The sequence below is a fragment of the Lithobates pipiens genome, unplaced genomic scaffold (genome assembly GCF_037356315.1).
Source record: "Lithobates pipiens isolate NorthernLeopardFrog02 unplaced genomic scaffold, aLitPip1_a1.2 Scaffold_16, whole genome shotgun sequence".
In the NCBI taxonomy this organism is placed as follows: Eukaryota; Metazoa; Chordata; class Amphibia; order Anura; family Ranidae; genus Lithobates; species Lithobates pipiens.
In genome coordinates, this window is record NW_027507748.1 from 552,466,390 (window position 1) to 552,491,642 (window position 25,253).

At 41.2% G+C, this 25,253-nt stretch overlaps 1 protein-coding gene across 2 annotated transcripts in view; it reads right to left on the reverse strand.

The window, feature by feature from the left end:
• Positions 1 to 25,253, reverse strand: part of GLS2 (glutaminase 2) — a 139,943-nt gene that overhangs the window by 33,058 nt on the left and 81,632 nt on the right. For both annotated transcript variants that reach the window (XM_077483464.1, XM_077483463.1), the window contains exons 8-11: positions 21,704 to 21,736; positions 17,354 to 17,412; positions 4,022 to 4,088; positions 1,156 to 1,206 (exon numbers count right to left, since the gene is read on the reverse strand). In XM_077483464.1, coding sequence (XP_077339590.1) covers positions 1,156 to 1,206; positions 4,022 to 4,088; positions 17,354 to 17,412; positions 21,704 to 21,736 — 210 coding nt within the window. The remainder of the gene's footprint in view (positions 1 to 1,155; positions 1,207 to 4,021; positions 4,089 to 17,353; positions 17,413 to 21,703; positions 21,737 to 25,253) is intronic.

Sequence of the window (25,253 nt, forward strand, 5' to 3'; positions counted from 1 at the left end):
AATTTTTAACTGATCCTCTGTTATCACATGTGTAGGTTAGGTGGCTCTTTAAAGTGTCACTAAACCCACATCATTAAAAACTATCAATAAATGGTGTGTTACATGCTGTTCATACTCACTCAGTCACTATAACATTTGTTTTCTGTATTCTGCAAAAAACCTGGTTGATCCTGCTGTTCTCTATCTCCCCCTTCTGTTCATGTCCCCAATTCAACTAGGTTTTTTGCTGCTGTGGTGGCAACTCTGCACATGCTCAGTTTTCAGTGAGTTTCTATGCATTTCCTCCCTATCACATCTGAGCAGCCCATGTGACTATAGAGTCACACATGTGGGCGTATATTCAGTGGTAAATGACAGCACACTCACTTCCTCCTCCTCCATGCCCACTAACCAGCTAATCACATTGGGGGCAAGATATTACACGTAGACTGATAGAGACTTCACCTCTCTCTTATTCTATGACACAGGTTGGAGGGGTGTGACACAGCCTATGACTGGCAGAAATCCACCCACGCCATGATATTGCCAAATAAAAAATGTAAAAATTTGATTTCAAATAGTTTATTAGTATTATTTATGTTTACTTTCTATTCCAAAGGCTGTTTTTTTTTAACATGTGACCAGTAACAGAGGACTAGAAGCTCCTCCTGCTTAGATTTCCTTGCAGACATGCTGGGAAAGATCTGGGTCATGTGACAGCTGTATATCACATGGAAAAAGTGTACTTCGATTTTTTTTATTATTAATTAATTACAGTGCCATCATCCACATTCAGAAATAGAATGGATCATGTCATTTAAACAGTGTGTGTTTAGTATCACTTTAAGTCAGGGCTAGTTCTTTCCTCACTAGTAAAATCTGCACCAGCTACACAATTTAAGCCAGCTATTAGGTTCTAATAAGTTCACTCACATTAAATCTAGATTTATTTAACAACATAACATAGCAGCTGAAAAATCTTCTTTTTTTTTTCTTCTCATGTCAGTAAAATAATATAAACTGTGATTTAATTGGTTGCCATGGCTTATAACACTTTATAATAATTGTACATACTATAGTTTCAAACTAAGCCTTCTACGCATCTGTATGCTTTATAATGCAAGCCCATCATAAAACAGGTCTTTAGTTGAAAATGTAATCACCACATATACTGACCTGAAAATACAAATCCAAAGCAACCCCCATGTCAGCGCTGGATGGAAAGCACTAAAAGGAGAGAGAACAAAATCTTGTATTAATATATAAATAAATATTTCTCAATAGCGTAAAAATGAAAACGTCTCCCAGCCATATGCTGAAAGGCAGAGCCAGCTGTCAATCAGGCAGCGGGATGGATCACAAAAAATATTGTCGGAATCCTTCCCTAAAATGGCTCTGTTCCTTCAGTTGATAGCTGGCAATAGCCCTCTATAAGCTGACTATAGGTCACAGAAGAATGAAAGTAAATGTAAATGAAAGTAAATGTGACCCACAAGAGACGTTTATCAAAAAAAAAGCTTTGACCATACTTCTCTTTTAAAATTATTTTTGTTGTATTTGCTATATATAAAATACCAGTGTATCTGTGTAGAGTCAAGAAGATCGATTTGACCAACATCTTATAGATCCTCAAAAGTATATACTGTATAAACCCAACCACTGAGTTCTCATTTAAATGCTAACATGTTCAAGTGATTTTCCATATTTTCCATATTTTTATATCTGCAGCTTTCAGTAAAATAATATCTGGTCATTCTACCATAAATGGTCTGTATGCAGTCACTTCCTGCTACAGCGGTCCCTATTTTCATAACTGTGCTCGTGCATTGTTACAGTGTCATATGGGCTTCTGACGAGGGCTACAATTTCCTGTTTCTACAGACATTACACAGGCATGGTCTACTGAACTGTCACCTTCAGGAAACCAGCCTAGAGAAATGCAGCCATTGATGGAGTGCATGCAACAAAGAAGGCAAAAAGTATTTTACTAACATCTATTTTAACTATAGTTAAGTTTAAGTCTTCAGTCTTGTTAAAAAATAAAATAAAAGTTGGCAGCTTCAATTACTGTAGCTGCTGTCTTTTAATAAATGGAAAGTCACCAGCCTTGGAATCCAGCACTGTCTTTTCTTCGATGGTCTTCAGGTCCCCATGTTGATTGTGGGAAACTTGCTGTGACATCCTGCTGGCTCCCCACTGCACACACATGAGATGCCCTGCACTTTCTGAATGGTCCCGCAGCCTCCTGGGACCTGGGACGTGTCCAAGGAGGTTGCAGTCAACTGGAGGGGTAGAGTGGGAACAGGTGCCTGTCAAAACTAGATACCCACTCCCTGAAAAAAAAGCTTACAATGAGGAGAGATGGTGGTGGTGGTGGGGGGGGGGGGGGGGGTGTTTGGGGTGTTTGGTAGGATTAGTAGAACTTCCCTTTTCAGATGAATTTCTGCTTTAAATTAAAGCAGCTCTTAATTTTTTCATCTTTCCATCTATTAAATCTTCTGCCCTTGTTGTTTTAACGGGATAGTAATATTTTTTTTTCTGCCAGTAAATACCTTATACAGCCCACTTCCTGTTACTTGTCTGGTAAAAAGCTTAGGCTTATGACATCATGCACAGCTCTCTCTCTCTCACTCTTGTGAGAATTTGGCAGGGAGGGAGGGGTGAGTCATAAGAGGACCAATGAGAGCTACAGAGCTGGAGGTGTTGCCTCTGTGTGTCTGCGTAAATCTAGGAAGTGAACAGGCAGCAGCTTCAGCTGCCCACAGGTAAAATGGATGCATCCAGACTCAGTGGAGGGAGATTTCTGCAGCATATTTGGCACGTACATAATCACAGTATATATAATATAATATACAAAGTCGTTGGAGGGAAGCTTCAGAATGGCAAAGATGTTTTTATTACAAATTATGTGAACAGACTGCAGTTCCTCTTTAAAGATCATTAGGCTGCCTTCACACGGACATTGTCTGTAGTCCACATGCGTCTGCTCAGCAGGGGATTTCCATGCTGAGCAGGCGAATGACAGGTCCGTGTTCATTCCATTATGAAGAATGGACACTGACTGTTCTCTGTGGGGCTGTCAGAGGGAAACAGACCGCCTGCTTGTTTCCATCCGACTGTCATCCGATCCACTGTTTTTGTCGGACAGAATCGGATAAGATGCCGGCAGGTGTCATAGAGAGCTATGGATGGTCCCATCAGGTCTGCCTGAACAACTGACAGGTGGACCTGATCGGACAGACCGTGTGAAACCAGCCTTATAGATATTCTGCAGCAAAACCCTTATAAATGTGGCTAAAGCATGGTACACACTAAAACCCCAAACACACTATAACTTTTTCTGCTGAGTTTTTCCTTCAGATATACCAAAACCATGTAATATGAAGTCAAACCTTAGGAGATTCAATTTGTATGCAATCCAGCAGGCCCTTGCACTACATGGTTTATGTAAACCTTAAGGAAAAAATCTGAAGAAAATCTGATAATGTGCATGGGGCATAAAGGTTTTCACACCATAGGTTGTCAGCTCCGGACGGAGCCACTGTACTAACTATGCAAAGTAAGTACAGCGATTTCTTCCACAGAGCTGTTGTGTTCTGACTGGGGTCCCCCCCCCCCCCCCCCCAACCAGCCAGAACACTCCGATCAGCGCTTTCCGCCATTGGGTGAGAGCACTGATCGGGAGTCGTGGGCTGCTGGTTTTCCAGCATGCTTGTCCGACAGAAGCCAGCTTCTGTGGGAGAGACTGACATACACATGGGCTGTTTTTTTTTTTTGAACAGGCAAATGTCTCCTGATGTTCGGCCCGTGTGTACCAGGCTTAATTCATGCCAAATTAAAATAATCACATTAGGTGCAAACAATGCAAAACCCATCCTACAACATATAATCTGTATTCACAGAATGTTAGTGTCCATTACTGCATTGTGAATGTCCCAAATAGTGACAAAACTAAGGAAGGCAACTCCCTGTGATCTTAATGTAAATCAGTTGTCTAATTCTATATTGACAAGGCATGAAGCACCAGGCTAAAAATGTCTACCTTTTTTTCTTTGAGATAATATCCAATAGCATAATTTCGATCTCCTGTCTCCTTTTCAGACTGAAACCTGCAGAAGATTTAATATATCATACAGTTAGTAAGTACAGCAGGACTGACTGACGACAGCCAGTCTGCACATGATTTATATTTCACAGTGAGAGTAAGCATGGTTTACAAAACAGTCAGCAGTCTAAATTTGAGTCTTGCAAGCAGTGGTTCTTTTATCTGTAGACAGCTGAATCATAAAATAGCAAAAAGCATTGGTGATTTATTACTTTTATTGACATGCTCTGCACTACTAAATGTAACACTAGAGTCAGCTGAGACCAAGAGTGGATTTTACTAAAGCTTTCTCATTTACCGTGTAGTACCTTATTCTGGAATACAATTAAAAAATATACTAATAAAGAATAAGGTTACTATCATGCAGCATTATTGTACAGGCAGAATCAGGCAGGTCTTAGAACCTAATACAGCACTAGAAGATGATGTGACATGGAGTTCTTTCTAATATATAACAACTGGATTGATGACCACTCCACATGCTCCCCGTGGAACCCAATACAGTATATGACGCTAATGCTGCATACACACAGCCGGATTTTCCAACGGGAAATGTTGGATGTGAGCTTGTTGTCAAAGTCTGACCGTGTGTATGCTCCAGCGCATATTTGCTGTCTGACTTTTCGCCAACAAATGTTTGATAGCAGGTTCTCAAATTTTCCGCCAACAAAACTTTGTCAGAATTTCTGATCGTGTATACACATGTCCGATGCACAAAAGTTTATGCATGCTCGGAATCAAGCAGAAGGAGCCACACAGGCTATTGAACTTCTTTTTTCTCATCTCTTCGTACCTCACCACGTTCCCACATTCGTAATTGTTGGCCAACGTTTGTGTGACCATGTGTATGCAAGACAAGTTTGAGCCAACATCCTTCGAACAAAAATCCACGGTTTTGTTGGCGGGAAAGTCTAATTGTGTGTACGGGGCATTATTGTAAAGGACAAAATTTGCAAAGCTGGTGTATTACTTTATTGTATTAAAATATTAATACTAATGACAACCAAATGGGAAAGGAGAGATGATGTCATTGTATCCAGGCAAACTAAACACAGAGAGATAGATTTACTAAGGGAGTAGTATGTTCAAAGCATGTTTCAAAGTGAAAAATCCATTTGAAAATTGAATTTGCACTTAGCTTAAAGCAAAAATAAACCTTTCTCCAAAAAAAAAAAATAACAAACAGGCCCCCAGGATCTTCTACTATGCACAGACTTACTTCTGCAAGTGAGCCCATCCAGGGTTGTGGAGTCAGCACTCCTGTTGGTCCAGGTGCTTCCATCTTCTTACAGTCTTTCTTCCGTGTTCCAATAATTCGGCCACTTGATTGCCTGGTTCCCAATGATGTCACTCCCATGCATGCACACGGAAGTCAGATCATCAGGACACAGAGCCCTGTTGTAAAGGTATGCTGAGCTGTGCATGTACAACTCAGTGTTCGCAAACACCAACAGACAGGGAGAAGTAGTTATGACAGAAGAGACCAATAGGCTCTCCTCGGTCATAAAAATCCTACTTGTCAGTGTTTTTCTTAAAATCAATTTTTATTGTGGATTCAAAAAAGGGTATTTAAAGAATACAATACATTGTAATGGTTTCCAGCATAGGGATACAAAGCGTAACAGTATGTGTAGGTGAGGAAAAGTTACACAGCTCAGTGGTAAACAGTAGTGGAAGTCGGGATGTTCCACAATCTGAGTAAAGCATTGAGATTATATGGTCATGAGACCGTATGCCCATTTAAATGATTTATTATTGACCAGCAGTGGGATTGTGATAACTTATAGATTGTTCGACAGTAGCCCAGGCTGGTATGGAGCAGTGAAGTAAGGTCAAGCTCCTTCAACCTTAAATCTTAAAGGTATAGTGGTCATTTCCAGCCTTAAATTATTTATTCCTGCTTTGCAGTGTGATAGATGGACCGGTCTATGAGCTGTTTAAACCCGTTTGTACCTCACCATTAAAACATAGTAACTACAAATGATGATCAACTGGTAATATTAGTTCCTGGTAGACTTCCATCAGGAGGATTTCATCTAGACTCTACATCGCGTCCCATCTGGTTGAAGTCTCCCCCAGTGTGTTTAGGGAAACTGCTTTGTTCCCAACTAAGTAGTGCTCTGTCAAGTATTTCCCACCTACGCTAGTGGGATCGTCTAAATTAGATACTTGCAATTAGTTTCGTAACAAATCGAAATTCGGCCTAATTTTGCACCTGAATGTCTGAAGAAAAAAATAAAGAATTTCAACGAATACAAAAGAAATTATAGCGGATATAACAAATGAATTTGACATGATTCGTTCATTCCTTAAAGGTCTAATGAAACAAAAGCTCAAGAGTAAATCTTACAGTCCAATCAGCTGATTAATTTTGTGCTGGATGTTGGATTACTGTTGCAAAGTGCATTCCTGAGAACTCAGTGAGAAGGTTGTTGTATTGTATTTCAGCAGAGGAGAAGAGGTATTGGGGGTTATTTACTAAAGATGGAGAGTGTAAAATATGGTGCAACTCTGACTAGAAACCAATCCAGGGTTTATTGCCAAAGCTTAGTTGAACAAGCTGAAGTTAGAGGCTGATTGGCTACCATTGCCAGCTGCTCCAGATTCCTAGTGCACCAGTTTTATTAAATCTCCCTCACTGTCATTGTGTGTTTTAAAAGATTCAATAAACAAATGACTTTCCAAAACTACAAATCATTATCACGAATATATACATACATAGATATCAAATCGAATTGATATACAGGCATACCCTGCTTTTAAGTACACAATGGGGTTTATTTACTAAAGCTGTAAAATGCAAAATCAGGCTCACTTTTTCATAGAAACCAATGAGCCTCTAACCCCAGCTTGTTCAATTAAGCTTTGGTAATAAAACCTGGAAACTCATTGGTTTCTATGCAGAAGTGGGCCTGATTTTGCACTTTCCAGCTTTAGTAAATAAACCCCATTGTGTACTTAAAAGTGGGGTATGCCTGTACATACAAAACAAATCAATTCAGTCTAACGAATATCGACACTCTACAGAAATAATTAATTATCCAGAAATGAATTAACGTAACATAACAAATATAACATAATGAAATTAGGTATTTTACGATAGAGAAAATGAAACGAAAATAAACACATTTTCCATTGTGCACAAGTCTAGTCTAAATCTTCAACTGGGAACCCTCCATAAGTGAAGAGAACTAGGAGAGGAGACAGAGAAAATCGAAAAAATTATTTGAGGATGAAAAGGGAAGGAGTAGAGCAGGTTGAAAGAAAAAGTAGAAGTTAAGTTGATGTCCTATCGGAACATGTCAAGTAACAAGAGTTAGCTGAATGCTATGAGGTTGTCAGGGAGATGTGCATGTAATCAGCGCATGGTTCCCAGGTGGGCTCAAATTTCTGAACTGTGTCTTGGAGTTTACTGACCATCTTCTCCTGGGCCATGATCCATGAAATTTTTTTGCTTTGCCATAGTACAGTACTGGAGACAAAAGGCTGTTTCCATGCTTTCGCTATCGTCAGTTTAGCTTCTAGAAGGATAAAATTAATCAGGCGCCTCTTACTTTTAGAGGCCTTTTCTACTGGGAAGTTTAGCAGTGCTATGTGAGGGGACTTTGGAATTGACAGTCCTGTAGTCTTTCTAATTATTGTGTAGATCTTGTTTCTGAACCCTCTTAGTTTGAGGCATTCCCAACAAATGTGTAATCCTAATCCTATGTGTGAGCACCCTCTAAAGCACAAGGGGGAGGCCAATGTGTACAATTTTGCTAATCTGACAGGAACTAGGTACCATTGTGTTAGGACTTTTAGGTCTGCCTCCATTAAGCCCCGTACACACGAGCGGACTTTTCAACATCCAAAGTCTGACGGAATGATTCCGGCAGACTATTCGATTGTGTGTGGGTTGCAACGGACTTTTGATTCGCAAAAGTCTGACAGACTTTAGAAATGGAACATGCTTCAAATTTTTCCGCCAGAACTCTGCCGGACCCAGTTCCTACCGAAAAATTCGCTCGTGTGTATGCTATTCCGACTGACTAAAACCGACGCTAGGGCAGCTATTGGCTACTGGCTATGAACTTCCTTATTTGAGTCCAGTCGTACGTCATCACGTTCGAATCCGTCGGAGTTTGGTGTGATTGTGTGTGGCCAAGTCCGCTCATTCGGAAAGTCCGTCAGAACTCCGTCAGAACTCCGTCAGAACTCCGGCAGAACTCCTTCGGAAGTCTGTCGGACATAAGTCTGGTCATGTGTACGCGGCATTAGAGATGTATTGATGATTCCTTGATATGCACATGAGACCACTCTGAGCCAGTCATCTAATTCCCATTCCTGGTGAAGATCCTTCTCCCAGGCTAACATATAGCTAGGTTTAGTGTGAACTGTAGAGAGTGACTCATATATCGTTGTGATCCCTCCCCCTTTGCTCTGTACTCTGACTGCACCATTGTTCACATGGAGTAATGCTAGGTGGTAAAGGTTTGGATTTCCATATGGCGTGTAAGAAGTGTGAAATTTGTTGTAATCTGAATTTTCCAGTCATTGGCTTTCCAGTTTACTGATAACGTGGCTTAGGGAGAAAGGTTTCGTTGAAGTAAAGAAGTGTCCAATCCTGTACAACCCCTTGTTCAACCACCATTAAATAGCCCTGATATTCATGTCTGAGGGAAATTGGGGTTCGTGGAAGAGGTGGCCTGAGGGGATGAATTGGAGATACCAACTGAGGATGGTCACAAGGTTAAGGAGTGAGAGTGTGTTGGAGCGAGAATCGCAGGACGCTTTCTTGGGTGACACCACATTAGGTATCCCAGTATGATCTTTGGCACCACCTGTCTTTCCATGTGCACCCAATCGGGTTTAGCAGCACAGGAGTAGATAACTGACATCTGGGCCAATTGGGCAGCTTGGTAGTACCACAGTATGTTAGGCAGTCATATTCCCCCTTTTTTCAGGCTCAAAAGAGAACCCCTTTTGCTAAATGATGGCCCTTTTCACCCCCGAAAAAGGTGATAATCTTTGCCTGGAAGCGTCGCAAGTGATCCTTAATAATGGGTATGGCTAGGGATCGAAAGAGGTAGAGGATTGGTGGGAGTAATGTCATCTTATTAGCGTGCACCCTTCCCAACCACAACAGATTCAGTTGAGATCAGTAACCCAGATCTGTTTCCAGTTTTTTATAAATTGTAGGAAAATTAGTAGGTTATATTTGATCTATCCTGGTCAGGAGGTGTACACCTAAGTAAGGTATAGTGGATTCGCTCCAAGAAAAGATAATGTGTTCCTTCACAGGAAAGACTAGTGAGTCTGGAACATTAATATTAAGAGCTTGGGATTTGGACATGTTGACATGAAGGCCAGAGATGTTCCCAAAGTCATCTAGCAGACTACAGACATTTGGTAGGGATATAAGTGGTGATGTAATAAAAAAAGAGCAAATCATCTGTAAAAAGTGCACATTTGTGCATGTGAGGACCGCAACGTACTCCATGGACATCTGGGTGATTCCTGATAGCTATTGCTAGAGTTTTGATCACTATTGCGAAAATCAGTGGGGATAGAGGACACCCCTGTGTTGTGCCTTTCGATATCAGGAAAGGTTTAAGTTCCCTCCAGATATCAGTAAGCCCTTGTTGGTAGATTAGCCTAGCAATGTGAAGGCTTTGTTTGGGGCAGACTGATTGAGCCCCCCGGTGGGCGCTTTTTGTCAAGCCCTGTGTCAAAAGCAACAAGGGGTTAACATCAGGGGGATCAAAGGGTTAAGTGTGTCCTAAGTTGGTGATTGCTAACTCTGTGGGGGATGGTCTAACTGGATGAAGACAGAGATCCGTGTTCCTGCTTAGCAGGAACACAGATCTCTATCTTCTTCACTGTCAGAACGGCAATCTGCCTTGTTTACATAGGCAGATCACCATTCTGCCTCTCTGGGGAGCCATCATGGGTGGCTGGCGGACATTGGGTCCACCAGACCTGCTGATTGGCTCTCCCTCTGTCCAATCAGCCCCAGTGTCTATTGCACAAAATGACATACAGGTACGTCGTTTCGTGCAACAGAGCCGACCTGCCACAGTATATCTGTGGTATGCGGTCGGCAAGTGGTTAATGATTGATGTGCATCTTAAAGAACACAACATACAGGGATGTGGGAAATAATTATCGACACATGTACACCTACACAGGTTGAACTGGATAGACTATTGTCTTTATAGAACCTTACCTACTATGAAACCTTGAAACTATAAGTGAAGTATCAAGGGTCACTGAAAAACATATCCATGTTTTCAACATTAGGAGGGAAAAAAAACAAGCCGAAGTAAAGATTTTAGTGGAACTTTAGTTTAAAAAATTGGCAGCTGGTAAGCTGTTCTATACCAAAACCATGGGCATATAAGCTTGCCCAGCTCCGCCCCCTCCCCTTTCCTTGCATCTATGCCAGTCTCCACAATTCTGGAAGGTTTCTACAAGATTTTGGAGTGTGTGTGGGAATTTGAGCGCATTAAGCCACAAAAGCATACAGGGTGTGAAGTCAGGTACTGATGTCAGAAAATAAGCCATAGCTTGCATTAGATGTTCATTTCATCCCAAAGTTCAATAGGTCTGGACAAGGCATTATGTAGCCACTCGAATTCCTACCAAACTTATTAAACCATGACTTTATGGACCTGGTCTTGTGCAAAGGGGCACAGTCATTCTAGAACAGAAAAAGGCCTTCCTCAAAATGTTGGAAGTACAAAATTGTTGAAAATATCTTTGTGCTGTATGCTGTAGCATTAACAGTATCCTGTAACAATAATAAAACCCTAAGTGTTGGTTCACACTGAGGCAGCACGACTTGCAGTGCGATTGCCTCAGGCGACCTGGACACGACCACTGCGGCGACTTGCAAAACGACTTCTCTATAGAAGTAAATGCAAGTCGCCCCCAAAGTCGCACAGGAACCTTTTTCTAAGTCGGAACGACTTGTTCCATTGTACAGAATGGGACACGACTTGTCAGGCAGCTAAGTCACCTGACAAGTCGTCCCAGTGTGAACTGACCATTATGGAAAACATCTGAAGTTAGACCAGTGCTTCAGCACTAAAACAGTAAGTTCTGTTTATTTAGTAAGGGTGTCCTTCCACTTAATAAAACACTGTACAAAACTAAAAATATTTGTGTGGAAAAAAAGTTAATTAATGCTTTCACCATTTCCCTGGCTTCTGAACACAGGGCTTAGGCAAGGGTTAGTTACACCACTACTTTACAGCATTCACAGAGATTTACTCATTCATTCACACAGCATTCATCAGAATATTGTTAGCCGTCATCTCTTAATTATGGAAGCCAGGGGAAAAGTGAGTCTATTAATGAACTTTTTTCCCCTGCACGTTTTCTTTTTTTTTTTGGATAGGTGCAGCACTTTCCAAAGGGGCCCTCACTAAATCAGTGAACCTTACTTGAATTGCAAGGTCTACTAATTTAAAGGGGTGTCCAAATACTTGTCTATAGAGTGTATAAAGTGCCATGGTCCAAAACAAGAGAAGGAAAGGAAAGAGGCAGATTGAGAAAGAAGGAAAAAAAAGAGGTGTAGAATGGTTAATCTGTAGGATAGGTAGCGCCAATAATACATTTCGAGCTTTGGAAAAGGATTTAAGGGTTTGTGATGACAACTGTTAATAGCTGTCAGGTCCTTTTGAACTTTATCCAGGAGAGCCACGTCTTAATGCAATGCAGCACTGGAGTCTGTCTTGAGTAGAACATTTGTTCCATTTTAGTAATGCGATTGACTACTAGTGTCTGTTTCATTAGTTGTTTATGTGAGCTACGCTTTCCAGTCCTGTGAAGTAACCATTTTAGAATTTAATAAATGAATTATGAAAGTTTGTTGTATTGTTTATCTGTGAAAAAGAAAACTAGAAAATGGAAAAGGAGGATGACACCTGTAATATTCCTGATGAAATAATAGGGTTGATTTACTAAAACCGGAGGGTGCAAAATCTGGTGCAGTCCTGCATAGAACCCATTCAGCTTCCAGGTTTTTTTGTTAAAACCTAATTAAACAAACTGTTAGAAGCACTCTCCAGTTTTAGTAAATCAACCCCAGTGTATAACTTTATAGGACATGACCAGAAAACATGTAACAAGTGCCTGTGTGTCCCTTGCAGTACCAGCACAAAACTGAAAAAATACTGATTATTTATATCCAGTTCTTGTATCTTTTGCTTTTTTATCTGTTGCTTATTGTCATCCTGTTAAAAAAGTATGAAGATGCATGTTTTTCTGCTGGACATTCTCATCTCTCTATATTTTGTTTTGAATGTTAGGTGGTTGAGTCTCTAATTTCCACTGAAATATACATAGCTATGACACTAAATATCTTTTGGGCCCAAGTAAAAATAGTCTCACAGCTTTTCACTTATCACTCAATTTGTAGAAATTAACAATTTGGCTGTGAAAATATGGTACATTATTACACAAATGTCATAATGATAATAAATGAATGATTCTTTGGAGACTGGAGAAAACTGTTTCTCAAGGATTTGTACAAACACTTGTATGTGTGAGCAAAGGCTCACTTTCACTCCTATTAGAAATAGTACAATAACGTGGGATTTTCTCTCCACAATAAATGATTAACAAGGTTTAAAATATTTGTTCAATAGATACCCACTGCTTTTTTGTGATGAACCTGGTTGGCTATAGGCAAGGTTAAACAAATGTAAATCAGTCATTTCCAGGTTACCTTTCTGTTTAGTGGTACACAGCGGTGTCGTCTGGTGCCAGGGCTGGACTGGGACAGAAATTTGGCCCTGGACGTCATCCAGACTCCCTTACATCAGAGTGTCCCATCACCAGCCCCCTTACATCAGAGTGTCCCATCAGCACCCCCTTACATCAGAGTGTCCCATGAGCAGCCCCCTTATATCAGAGTGTCACATCAGCAGCCCCCTTACATCAGAGTGTCCCATCAGTAGCCCCCTTACATCAGAGTGTCCCATCAGCAGCCTCCTTACATCAGAGTGTCCCATCAGCACTCCCTTACATCAGAGTGTCCCATCAGCACCCCCTTACATCAGAGTGTCCCATCAGCACTCCCTTACATCAGAGTGTCCCATCACCAGCCCCCTTACATCAGAGTGTCCCATCAGCACTCCCTTACATCAGAGTGTCCCATCACCAGCCCCCTTACATCAGAGTGTCCCATCAGCACTCCCTTACATCAGAGTGTCCCATCACCAGCCCCCTTACATCAGAGTGTTCCATCAGCACCCCCTTACATCAGAGTGTCCCATGAGCAGCCCCCTTATATCAGAGTGTCACATCAGCAGCCCCCTTACATCAGAGTGTCCCATCAGTAGCCCCCTTACATCAGAGTGTCCCATCAGCACTCCCTTACATCAGAGTGTCCCATCACCAGCCCCCTTACATCAGAGTGTCCCATCAGCACTCCCTTACATCAGAGTGTCCCATCACCAGCCCCCTTACATCAGAGTGTCCCATCAGCACCCCCTTACATCAGAGTGTCCCATGAGCAGCCCCCTTATATCAGAGTGTCACATCAGCAGCCCCCTTACATCAGAGTGTCCCATCAGTAGCCCCCTTACATCAGAGTGTCCCATCATCAGCCCCCTTACATCAGAGTGTCCCATCAGCAGCCCCCTTACATCAGAATGTCCCATCACCAGCCCCCTTACATCAGAGTGGCCCACTGAGCCATCGGCCCACCGGGAAACTCCCAGTAGTCCCGATGGCCAGTACATGCCTGTCTGGCTTAATATTTTGGGAAGAGGGGTGGAAAACCATTGCCACCCCCCTTGCAGGAGACAGACGGGAAGGTGGCGATCCCCCTGTGGGAGACGGACTGGAAGGGGTTGAAGTTTGGTGATCTACAGGAGAAGATTATGTTGTATGCTGGCAACATGATGCTTTTCTTGGGGGAAACCAATACCTCCTTAGCCGAAGTGATGGCCATGATTTCCAGTTTTGGGCACTACTCTGTCTGACCTCAAACTGGTCCAAATAGGCCTTAATGGTGCTTGACAGGGATCGGGAGGTGGAACTGCCTGATTCCTGTCCTATCCCAGTAGTGACCTCATTCAAGTACCTAGGAATACAAATATCACGTAGACTCGCAGACTACTGCCCACTAAAAGTGTACCCCCTACTATCCCGATTTCGGGACAAAATTAACACCTGGAATAATCTTAAAATATGGGTGGCAGGTAAGGTCAACTTAATAAAAAGTATATTGATGCCACAGTTGCTAAATTTTCTATACAACTCCCCTGTTGTAATTCACTTAAAAATATTCAAAGTGGTTAACACCCTCTTTAGATGCCTATTGTGGAAAACAGCCCCCCCCCCTCCCCCCGATCAAACTAGAGAAGTTAGAGTACCCCAAAGACAGTGGAGGACTGGCAGTGCCCAATCCTTGACGATACTATATTGCAACCCAAATGCAGCATCTGATTGGGTCCTTGGCCCATGATCCAATAGGCTTGTCAGCAAGGTTGATGCTGATCGGCTCTGGAGCGGAGGCTGCTCTGATGGGCCTGGAGGCACAGATGTTCCATAAATCGAATAAACAGATGCCCACCCTTACTCTAGTTCAAAAAATATGGAACAAGGGCAAACAGATGCAGGGGGTGCTAGAGTTCACTGAATACAGCCTGATATGGTATAACCTCTCCTATGTCGAACTGGCAAAACTACGTCAGGGACCCAAGTGGCGCTCCTTTGGTGTAACTTTGCTGTCCCACATATTTCGGAATGACAGGTTGCTGTCATTCCCCGAGCTGCAAAATAAGTTTACTTTGGCCCCCACCATGTTTTACTCCTATCTCAAGCTCAGGTGTCTCCAGGTGTCCAACACCCTATTTTCCACCTCTTACAATCAAGTACTGAAACTAAAGGGATCATCTCACATTGTTATCAAATGTTACTGACACAACATTTAAGGGCTCACCCCACTAAGGCAGCATCCCTATGGGAAAGTGGCGTAGGGCCACTCACGGGAGACCAATGGGAGAAGGCCCTGAAATCCATTACTACCTGCTCTCTCAACGTTGCCCAAAAAGTATCCCAATTATACATTGTGCTTCGGATTCACTACACCCCGCTTAAACTACATAAGATGGGTAGGCTGGTGAACCCCCGGTTGCGGCAGGTGTAGGCAGCGCTAGGGGGATATCACCCATCTACTCTGGCGCTACCCAAAGCGTCACGGCTAATGGAGTACAGTACTTGAAACGCTTAATAGAGTGTTTCTTGGGAATATTGGAGGAGGTAGTTCCTGAGGAGATGGTCAGAACAGCATTCTCTAGGGCACTGTTTCAAGCCCGAAAATGTATCTTGATGGGATGGAAATTGAACTCACCGCCCACAGTTGCCTCATGGATAGCACACATGGGGAACACTTTTGTTAGGGTAAAGATATATCTATCAGCACAGAGGATGCCCAGGTAGATTCGAAAGAATCTGGTCACCATGACTGGATGCCCCTGGGCTAAGTCCCAGGGAACTGGTAATGTCCAGAATTTTACAATGCCCTGCAGAGAGAACTTGACGTGCTGGGGTTGCTCAACACCAGCTGTAATGTATATGTCTCTGTGCTTCAGCGTATTGTGGACTTGAAGGTCATACGGTTAGGTGCACAAGGATAACCGTGATATGTAACTATAGATATCTGCAAGTGCATTGTTTGTACATTGGAAACTGTAACCCAACGTTTATGCCCCAGTTGAAGTATTATTATATGAAACATGTTGGGTACATAGCCTGCTGGCTAGATCTAATAATGCTTTTGCATTGATTCGGGTTGTACATAATTGTACAGATGACCGTTTTTAGTTTTTTTTATATTGCCATTTTTTTAAATAAATGATTTCTGTATCGGAGTGACCTGCTCTATGTAGAGGCTTTTTTCTTTTTCTTTTTTTCTGTGCATTACCTGAGGCGTGGATGACTACATCTTTACGGGTACGTGAGCCTGGAAGTTGGTTATCCAATGTATGTTAACTCGGATGCCCATCCTTTCACATACGATTTGATGTTCCATCATTCTGCCTGGATGATCTACTGGAGATGATTGCCTTTCACGCCTGATTGATTCACCACCTTATGTGTGTTTGGGTCCACACCCAAGGGTAAGAGTATCCATTACCTTATTTTGATGTCATCATACATTGGAGATTTCCTATATGAAGTGGCATACCTTCTTTGAAGAGGAATTGCACACATCGAGTTTGGGGTTATACACTTGGAGCACTGTGTTTAAATTCCAGTTTTATTTCCACTAGGAATATATACACTGAGCATCTTTAAAGTGACTGTGTTATTAATATATTTTGTCACTATAGATAATTTGTGTATTCTGCACTATTCTGTTCATTCAGAGACTATATATGGTTGTTCATTTTAGATGGTGAACAGCGGACATTTTTTATTTTAAGTTTACTTTTATGCTACACGGTTGGCATATGTCGTGTCTGATTTTTTGATTTGTTTAGGGATAACATTTTTCACTCATTTGATATTTGTTATTATTTGGTGTGGATATTTTCCCCAATCGAATCGTATGTACAAGGCTTTACTCTCTACATATTGCTTTACCAATACATTTGTATGACAACTTGGTTTGGATGGCCAAATGAACAACAAGGTCTAGATTAGTTAATCAAATGCACTAAAAACTTAATCATGCCCTTACTGTACAATATACATAGTTATGAAAGGTAGCAAAGATAATAGCATTTTAAAGGGACTGTAACAGCCATAGAACATTTAAGGTTTTCATTTCCCCTAGAAGAAATTGAGATGGACCAGGCTGAAAATACTTAAATGTTTCCTAGTGCTAGTAAAATCATAAACATATCGCCAGAGGTCAAAATGCACACATGCCGAATTAGTAGTTAGTCATAACAGTCTGGTCAAAGAAGAAAAGATCTTCATACAATACGTTTCCTAACAGCTACAGGATGTCTTATGTCTATATTTAATCTTGGCTTTGAATGTTGCAAACAAGAATTGATAAAAATAATTTTAGTAATTCTAATATAGCAGATAGAAAGTCAACTCTTGGTCTCTAAATACTAGTGCCGTTAGTAACAAACCAAAATTAAAGTTGTCAGGGTTATTATAAAACATACCTCTTTTGAGTTACATAAGACAAAAAACTCAATCTATAGAAAACAATATAAAGCAGGCAGTTGTTTATAATGTGTGACAGGATAATTACTGTGGGACATGCGAGCTCTCCACACCCGAGCTTGGCACCCAGACTGATACACCTGTCGTCCTTACGTTGAATTGTTGAAGCCAATGTATTCATTTCCTGACATCCTTTTCAGAAACTGCATAACCTTGAGTAGGCAGAAGAGATAGGTCAGTGGAATTCTAGGCAAGAAACTAGGTAGCTACTGTACATAAAGACGTGGAGGGTAGATCAAATATATCTTCAAGCACCTACAAACAAAAAAGTCTTCTAGTGTTCTTCTCTACTGTTACATATTAAAATAAAGACATCTGGTATATAAGGCTGCCTAGAATTGTTTAGGAAAGAAGTAAAAAATTACAGAAAAAAGGTCAAGTGGAATTTGGTTTCATGTAAATTGCAGATATCCTTCATAAACCTCATATCGGCCAGCAGGTAATAAGGTTTATTTTTGTAATGTTTCCCTATACCATGGAATAAGGCTTTATGACAGTCAGCCATATGACAAAACATATATGACAAAGATGAAATAATTGAGATTAAAAAGTCATGTGAATTGAAGGTGGGGATGAGCTTCTGTGATCACTGGATCTCAAAGTTCACTATATATTTAGGGCCCCAGTCTGCCCCATGTATGGAGCCTCTAATACAGTCTGTAATGCTGAAATGGGCAGACTTTATGGACCATTAGGTCTATTTTCTGTCAACATTTTCTATGTTTTTATTTTTATGTTCCTAAATCTTGGGTGTTATAAGGACAGGTTTAAATTCTTAGTAAACTCATAAACATAAACTCCCATCTTGTCCTTTTATAGTAACATTTGACATCATGCTGAGGATACAATCACAGCACAAAACCAAACAGTAGCCAATGCAGACACTCCTGAAAACAAAATGAACAGAATCTGAAAAAAAAAAAACAGGGCAAATATGGTTAAAGAATACAAAAATAATGCTCCCTTTCCATAGATTAGATGGAGAATTCTTGACAAAAGACCTGAAATCTTAGTTCCTGTTCTCTATTAGTCACTTGATTAACCTTGGTGTTTTAAAACTGCACTTATTCATTAGCTGTTCCTGCTACTAAAACCTACCGACCATATGTTCCATTATTTCTGAGCACTCAGGCTACAGAATTGGGCCTGTTCCAAATGATTAGTGCAAACAGCATTGCCAACATTGGATTTGTACAGGTACCTTTTCCTACCAACCATTCTGTTCAGTGTTTTATAAAATGTAGGTATTATTCCTGTTGAACTATCTATTGCTATAGCATGTAGTAAATCTCCATGTGCATTTTTGGATGGATATTTTTCACTGTTGTACTGGCTTCTGGTGCTGTAGCATTGTTATGTCTATTTTTCTTTAGATACTGTTTTGTGTAATTTGCAAAATGTTGAAAAAGCAATTATCCTCCCTGGCGGTACGATTATTTCGGATTTTAGGTGCTAAAAGCGGTACCATTATTTTGCATGAAAATTTGGCGTTTTATATTGTAGTCCTGTAATTCTTAGGAATAACTCTCTAGCAGACATCCCGGGTATAATAAAGTTTGAAAAATGAAATCATAAATTATAATATAATAAATAATTATAAATAATTGTACCAAATAATAATATAACAATAATAACAATTATTCAATAATGTAATCAAATCAAAAACACTGAAATTTGCTCAGTTGCAGAATTGTCACTGTCATTACTTTTCAGTATTTGATGACGGATCTCCGCACAAATCGCTATCCCTCAATTCTGCGAGTGATTCCAATTTATTATCGCTGTTTTCTAGCTGGTCTGAAATAATTTTTGATGTAAAGGGACAGTTTTGGTTGCTATGGACAATCTCCAGTTTCCAGGCATAAAGAACAGTTTTTATAATATAAAACTGCATGCAGGACACTGGGCAGACCACTAGGGACAAAGGGGATGTGAAATATTTACATACAGCAATGTAATCTGTAAGATTACATTATACTGTATGTATATTGTGTGTTTCACTTTTTGAATTTGGCGCCGATCTCCGCCCCCGTGCGTCGCAACGCTCGCAGGGAAAGGAGATCGGCGATGTGATAGATCGAGCGAGACACGGCTCGCTCGTACAGCGGGGAGACAACGCTGGATCCGAGGGACAAGGTAAGTAAACCTCCTCCTGGATCCAGCGATGAAGTACCGAGTCTGGCTCGGGGGTTACAGCTTTTGGTATAAAAATTCCACCCCGAGCCCGACTCGGGAAGACCGTCAGGGGGGTTAAAAAAGAATGTTCTCCCTAAGTTTGAGGCGCTCAGGAACCCATGAGTAAAACACTATCTTCCCAGTAATTTTAATGAACCCTTACTTCTACCCTGATTAATAATCCAATTCTCTAAAAGCCCAATTCTCCAGATCATGCAAAGGGGTTATTTACTAAAGGCAAATCCACTTTGCACTACAAGTGCAAAGTGCACTTCAAATTGCATTGAATGTGCTCTTGGACGTGCCATCGCAGTAGATCCGGGGGAGACGTGCAAGGAAAATAAAAAAACAGCATTTTAGCTTGCACATAATTGAATAATAAAACCAGCAGAGCTTCCCCTTATTTCAGATCTACCCCTCAGATCTCAGACTTCATTTCCAAGTGCACTTTCAGTGCAATTTCAAGTGTACTTTGCACTGGTAGTTTGCACTTGTAGTGCAAAGTGCATTTGTCTTTTTGTAAATAATCCCCAAATTTAAAGCCTCCTCCCTCCAGCTGATCTCTGGGTTGACCCACCCCTACTTCCTCCCTTGTCTCCCTACTCGCCTCCCCCTACGCATTAAGATATAAAGCCTTCTGTGTGCAGAAGCTGCCCCAGCACCCCCTAATACTTACCTGAGCCCCATCTCTATCCAGCAATGTCCACGTGTGACTGGTCCATAGGGTCTTGCCTCCGGATTGGCTGAGACACAGCAGTGGTGCCATTGGCTCCCGCCAATCAAAGTCAATTAGCCAAACAGGAGAGAGAGAGGGGCAGGGCCGAACTGGGACTCCGTGTCTGAATGGACACGGGGGGGAGTTGTTACTCAGCTCAGGTGTCCCTATAGTAAGCTGCTTTCTGTGGGAGCACTCGACAGGAGGAAGGGGCCAGAAGAGGAACCCGAGAAGAGAAGGATCTGGGCTGCTCTGTGCAAATCCACTACACGGAGCAGGTAAGCATAACATGTTTGTTATTTTTATGTAAACATAAAAATGAGACTTTACAATTACTTTAACCTCTGGTTTAACCGTTTTAATTACTGAATTATGCTATACCTTAGCAAGGTTATCCTGCTTTACTATTCCTTCTCCATCCTTTTATATGGCTAGTACAATCAGGATCTAATGTTCTAAAACACTCTGTAGTTTCAGCAAACGACCTTCAAACGCATCTGTCTATGTGTTTTTGCCATGTTATTACTATATATACCTTTGTTCCATTTTTTTTCTATTAAATAAAAAAAATATTGAACAAGAAAAAGAATTTGCAAAAAAAAATGTCAGTATGCATCTATAATGAATAGCTCCATGTCAGGAAGCACCTACAAAGTGGAACTCTCTTTTTTTAGTCAATTTTGGATAGTGGAGAAGGGTTAGGATGTCTGAGCTTTGCATCACTTGCTGTCCAAATGAGGTGTGAAAAAGACCAAATTGCAAAAAAAATATTGTAGAGGTTTACTTAAAAATTCTGGATTTAATGATTCTGCTCAGGTCATTTTTTGGGGGGAAATTTAAAGGAAGCCAGATAAATTTCCTCTAACAGAAGCCCAGACAATGATAACTAACTCATAAGCTCCAAACAAACTATCAGATGTTCTGCTGATTTTTTCCTTGAGAGTTACCAAAACCATATAATATGAGGTCAAACTGCAGGAGTTTCAATTTGTATGCAATCAGGCAGGCTCTTGCACTACATGGTTTTCGTAAATCTGAAGACAAAAATCAGCAGAAAATCTGATAGTATGTATGGGGCTTTAGAGGTCCTAAACTTCCCCTCTCGAACAAAGTTGTAGAGATTCCATTCAACAACAAGTAGTAAATGGTCTCTCCAACAGAGACAAAGATCTAATTTAAACCAAGACAGAGGTCCTAACACTTCCCAACTCTACCCCCCCCCCCCCCCCCAAAAAAATAAAAATAATTTGGATGGATTTTCACTATAACACATACAGAACTCGGGGTGCAGATTTTCTTATAACCATATACAAAAGGATAATACTGCCATCAAAAGAGAATATTCTGCACCTTGTCCCTCTCACCAGACGTAATCTGAACTCACTGGAAGGTTAAAACAGATGCTTTTGCATTAAATGCTGTTTAATGTTTAACACTGCCAATGTGTTCTGTTTACCGTCACTTTGAGTATTTGTGACAGGAAGACATGTACGTAACCACACTGATATATGTCCACTGATTATAGAGCATGATGGAAAATGTGACATACTTACATAATCAAACTTTTCCGCCTTGTTTGCACCTTGCTAAATAAATAAATAAAATAAAACAAGAGTTATCATGAAAGGTATGTAAATGTTTGTGCAATATTCACTCACTAAGCAGCTTGATTTCAAGATAAACCAAGAGATACTCACAATGCATTCCATGTTCAAACAAACTACATGGGAATTAGCTTGTACATTTTATTATTATTATTTATTATAATTATTATTATTATTATATTAGTGTTTTGTTGCTTTTGCTGGATATTTAAATACAGCATGCTTATACTTTCAATATCTTTAAGGGGGTGTTAATCAAACATGCATGTATTCCAGTGTTTCTCATCCTTGCTAACATATACGCCCTTTCAATAATTCAGTGTTAGTACCTGGGATGTCTAAAAAAGGTACATTTATTACCAACACAACCCATTTGTGTAGAACTGTTTTGTAGCCAATCTGTTTTGTACTGTATTTAAAGTGTTAGTGAACTCTTTTCTACTACTTATACCTACAGGTAAGCCTATAATAAGACTTACCTGTAGGTACTGTGAATATTCCCTAAACTTCAGAGTGCATGCGGCTGGTTACGTCACCGGTGCATGCGTGCCGCGCCTTCAGAGCCCGTGCTGTAAACAGGAGTGATGGCATTGCACTCCTGGCCACACACGTGAAAACGTGGTGCTGAAAGGGCTTAGTTTTTAGGTAAGTCTCTCATAATGTGCAAGTATGCGATTCCGTCACTGCGTAAACAGAAGTGACTTCATCGCACTCCTGGCCACTCATGTAGTGGAAGGCCGTGAACCTGGAAGGAAGACCGTGGGAAGATGGAAGCCCTCTCAGCGGTGACAACGTGGTGCTGAAAGGGCTTAGTTTTTAGGTAAGTCTCTCATAATGTGCAAGTATGCGATTCCGTCACTGCGTAAACAGAAGTGACTTCATCGCACTCCTGGCCACTCATGTAGTCGAAGGCCGTGAACCTGGAAGGAAGACTGGCGGGAAGATGGAAGCCCTCTCAGCGGTGACAACATGGTGCTGGAAGGGCTTAGTTTTGCGGTACCGTATTTATTGGTGTATAACACGCACTTTTTTCTCCTTAAAATCAGGGGAGAATCGTGGGTGCGTTTTATAAGCCGATCCCCGCCAATCTCCCGCTGATTGTGGGGAAAGGAGCGAGCGGAGCCAAGATACACAAAGCCGAAGTATACTCGGCTTTTCTCGGCTCCTCTCGCAGTCCCGCCCACCTCCACTGATTGCGAGAGGAGTGATCGCAGCTGACATACATAAAGCCGAGTGTACTTCGGCTAGTCTCAGCTCCTCTCGCAGTCCCACCCCTGACTGTGAGCAGAGCCGAGTCTAGCCGAAGTACACTCAGCTTTCTGTATGTCAGCGGCGCTCACTCCTCTCGCAAACAGTGGAGGTGAGCGGGACTGCGAGAGGAGCCGAGTAAAGCAGAGTATACTTCGGCTTTGTGTATCTCGGCTCCGCTCGCGTCTCTCCGCTCAGTCAGCGGGGGATCGGTGCCAAATTTAAATCGGGGCAATCCTGAAAAGAGACTGGGCAAGGCTGCAAAGGCACTGATGGACAAGGCTGCAGATGGACACTGATAAGGCTGCATTGATGGGCATTTAAATGTAAGTTTTTTCCTTAAACTTCCCTCATAAAAGTTTTTTTCCTTAAAATGACCTCCTAAACTTGGGGTGCGTGTTATATGCCGGCGTGTGTTATACGCCGATAAATACGGTAAGTCTGCATACTAGCACATTATAACATTGCCTTGCAGGGGGTTTTTTTTTCCTTCAAACGTGGTTTACTACTGCTTTAAATAACTAGAAATACTAACTGATATCTGTTTTTTACATCATTTATTGTTAAAATCATGCTGTGGATTTTTAATAATAATCTTGCTATATACACCTTATTGTCTTTAACAAAGTATTTGTAAGATCATTTTGTGCTTTGTTGTCAAAGTGGTGAATTCTGGATGATTACTTAAAGCCAAAACAAAACTGGGTCTGAGCACGACAAACTGAAAATGCTATTACTTTATCTGATGTACTTGTATAGTGCCAACAATTTATGAAGCACTAGATGTATATATATATATATATATATATATATATATATATATATATATATATAAGTGGGATCTTCAAAAAGTTCCTGCACTTTTCTATATTTAAAGTGGTTGTAATCCCTTACACATACCCAGTGAAGTGACTGGCCTCAGGTGATACACAGAGATTAAATAAATCCTCCTACATAAGTTGAACATGTTTATCTGCAGGGGTAGAGAGCCAAAGTTACACTCTGCAGAGCTCAGTGAAGAGAGTTCTGACATCTGATTGGAGGGAAGGGACACACTCCCCACCACACAGCACACAGGAACAGAGCTGAGGCTGTTAATCAGCTGGAGCTTCCACCTTTTTTCTCTTGGTGTCAGGAAAACTTGTTAGAAGTGATTCATGTAGATATCAGAGGAACGACGTAGCAAACAGAAATTACATTTAGTGCTCTTATTTGAGATAAGTACACACTATAGAGGGGTATGCTTTGTTTATGTCTGAGGTTTACAACCACCTTAATAAAGTAAGACATTTTTGAAGAACTCTTGTGTGTATGTGTATATATATATATATATATATATATATATATATATATATATATATATATATATATATATACACCATGTTTCTCCGAAAATAAGACCTACCCCGATTTTCCAGGAGGGCTGCAATATAAGCCCTACCCCGAAAATAAGGCCTAGTTTTAAATGATTGTGGACAGCTGGAATTCTCTCTATTGCATGTGTTATGTGCGGAGGGTATGTTTCTGTGGTATAGTTGAGTGAGATGCCTTCTTATAGCACCGCTCGGCACTCAGCTGACTTCCTCTCCCAGCTGTCAGCGGGGGAATTCGCCCCACCTGCAAGGTTTGGAGCAGGTAAGGGAGCACAGGAGGGCCAACGGAAAATGCCAAGCCATGCTCAGCTGATCCCTGCTGCTCTCCTCTTCTGCCAGCTGTCAGCGGGGATCTTGGCTCCCCTCCCTCTGCAATGCTTGTGTTGGGGAAGACCGATCAGGGGGGTCACGGAAGCTCTGAGCTGCACTATAGGAAGGTATGTGGCACAACACAGATTGCAGACACACATACTTTTTACATTACATTCTACTGTGGTGGTGAGGATTCTAGCTGTTTGCAAGCACCTTTACTCTCTGTTCACACTGGGGATTAAATGGCAAGCCCTACCCCGAAAATAAGCTCTAGTGTGTTTTTGGGTGCCAAAATTAATATAAGACCCGGGCTTACTTTCGGGGGAAACATGGTATATACTGTATGTATTGTGTGTAGGCACTATAGAAGTACCTTAAATAATTTAATAGCATTTATATTAGGGTAAATTTTGAGAGAAACCAATCAACTCACCAACATGTCTTTGGAGTGTGGGATGTACCCGGAGGAAACGCAGGCAGGTACAGGGAGAACTTGCAAATTCCACACAGGCAGTGTCATGGTATTAATATGATCAAACCTATGACCCCAGTGCTGCCAGGCATAG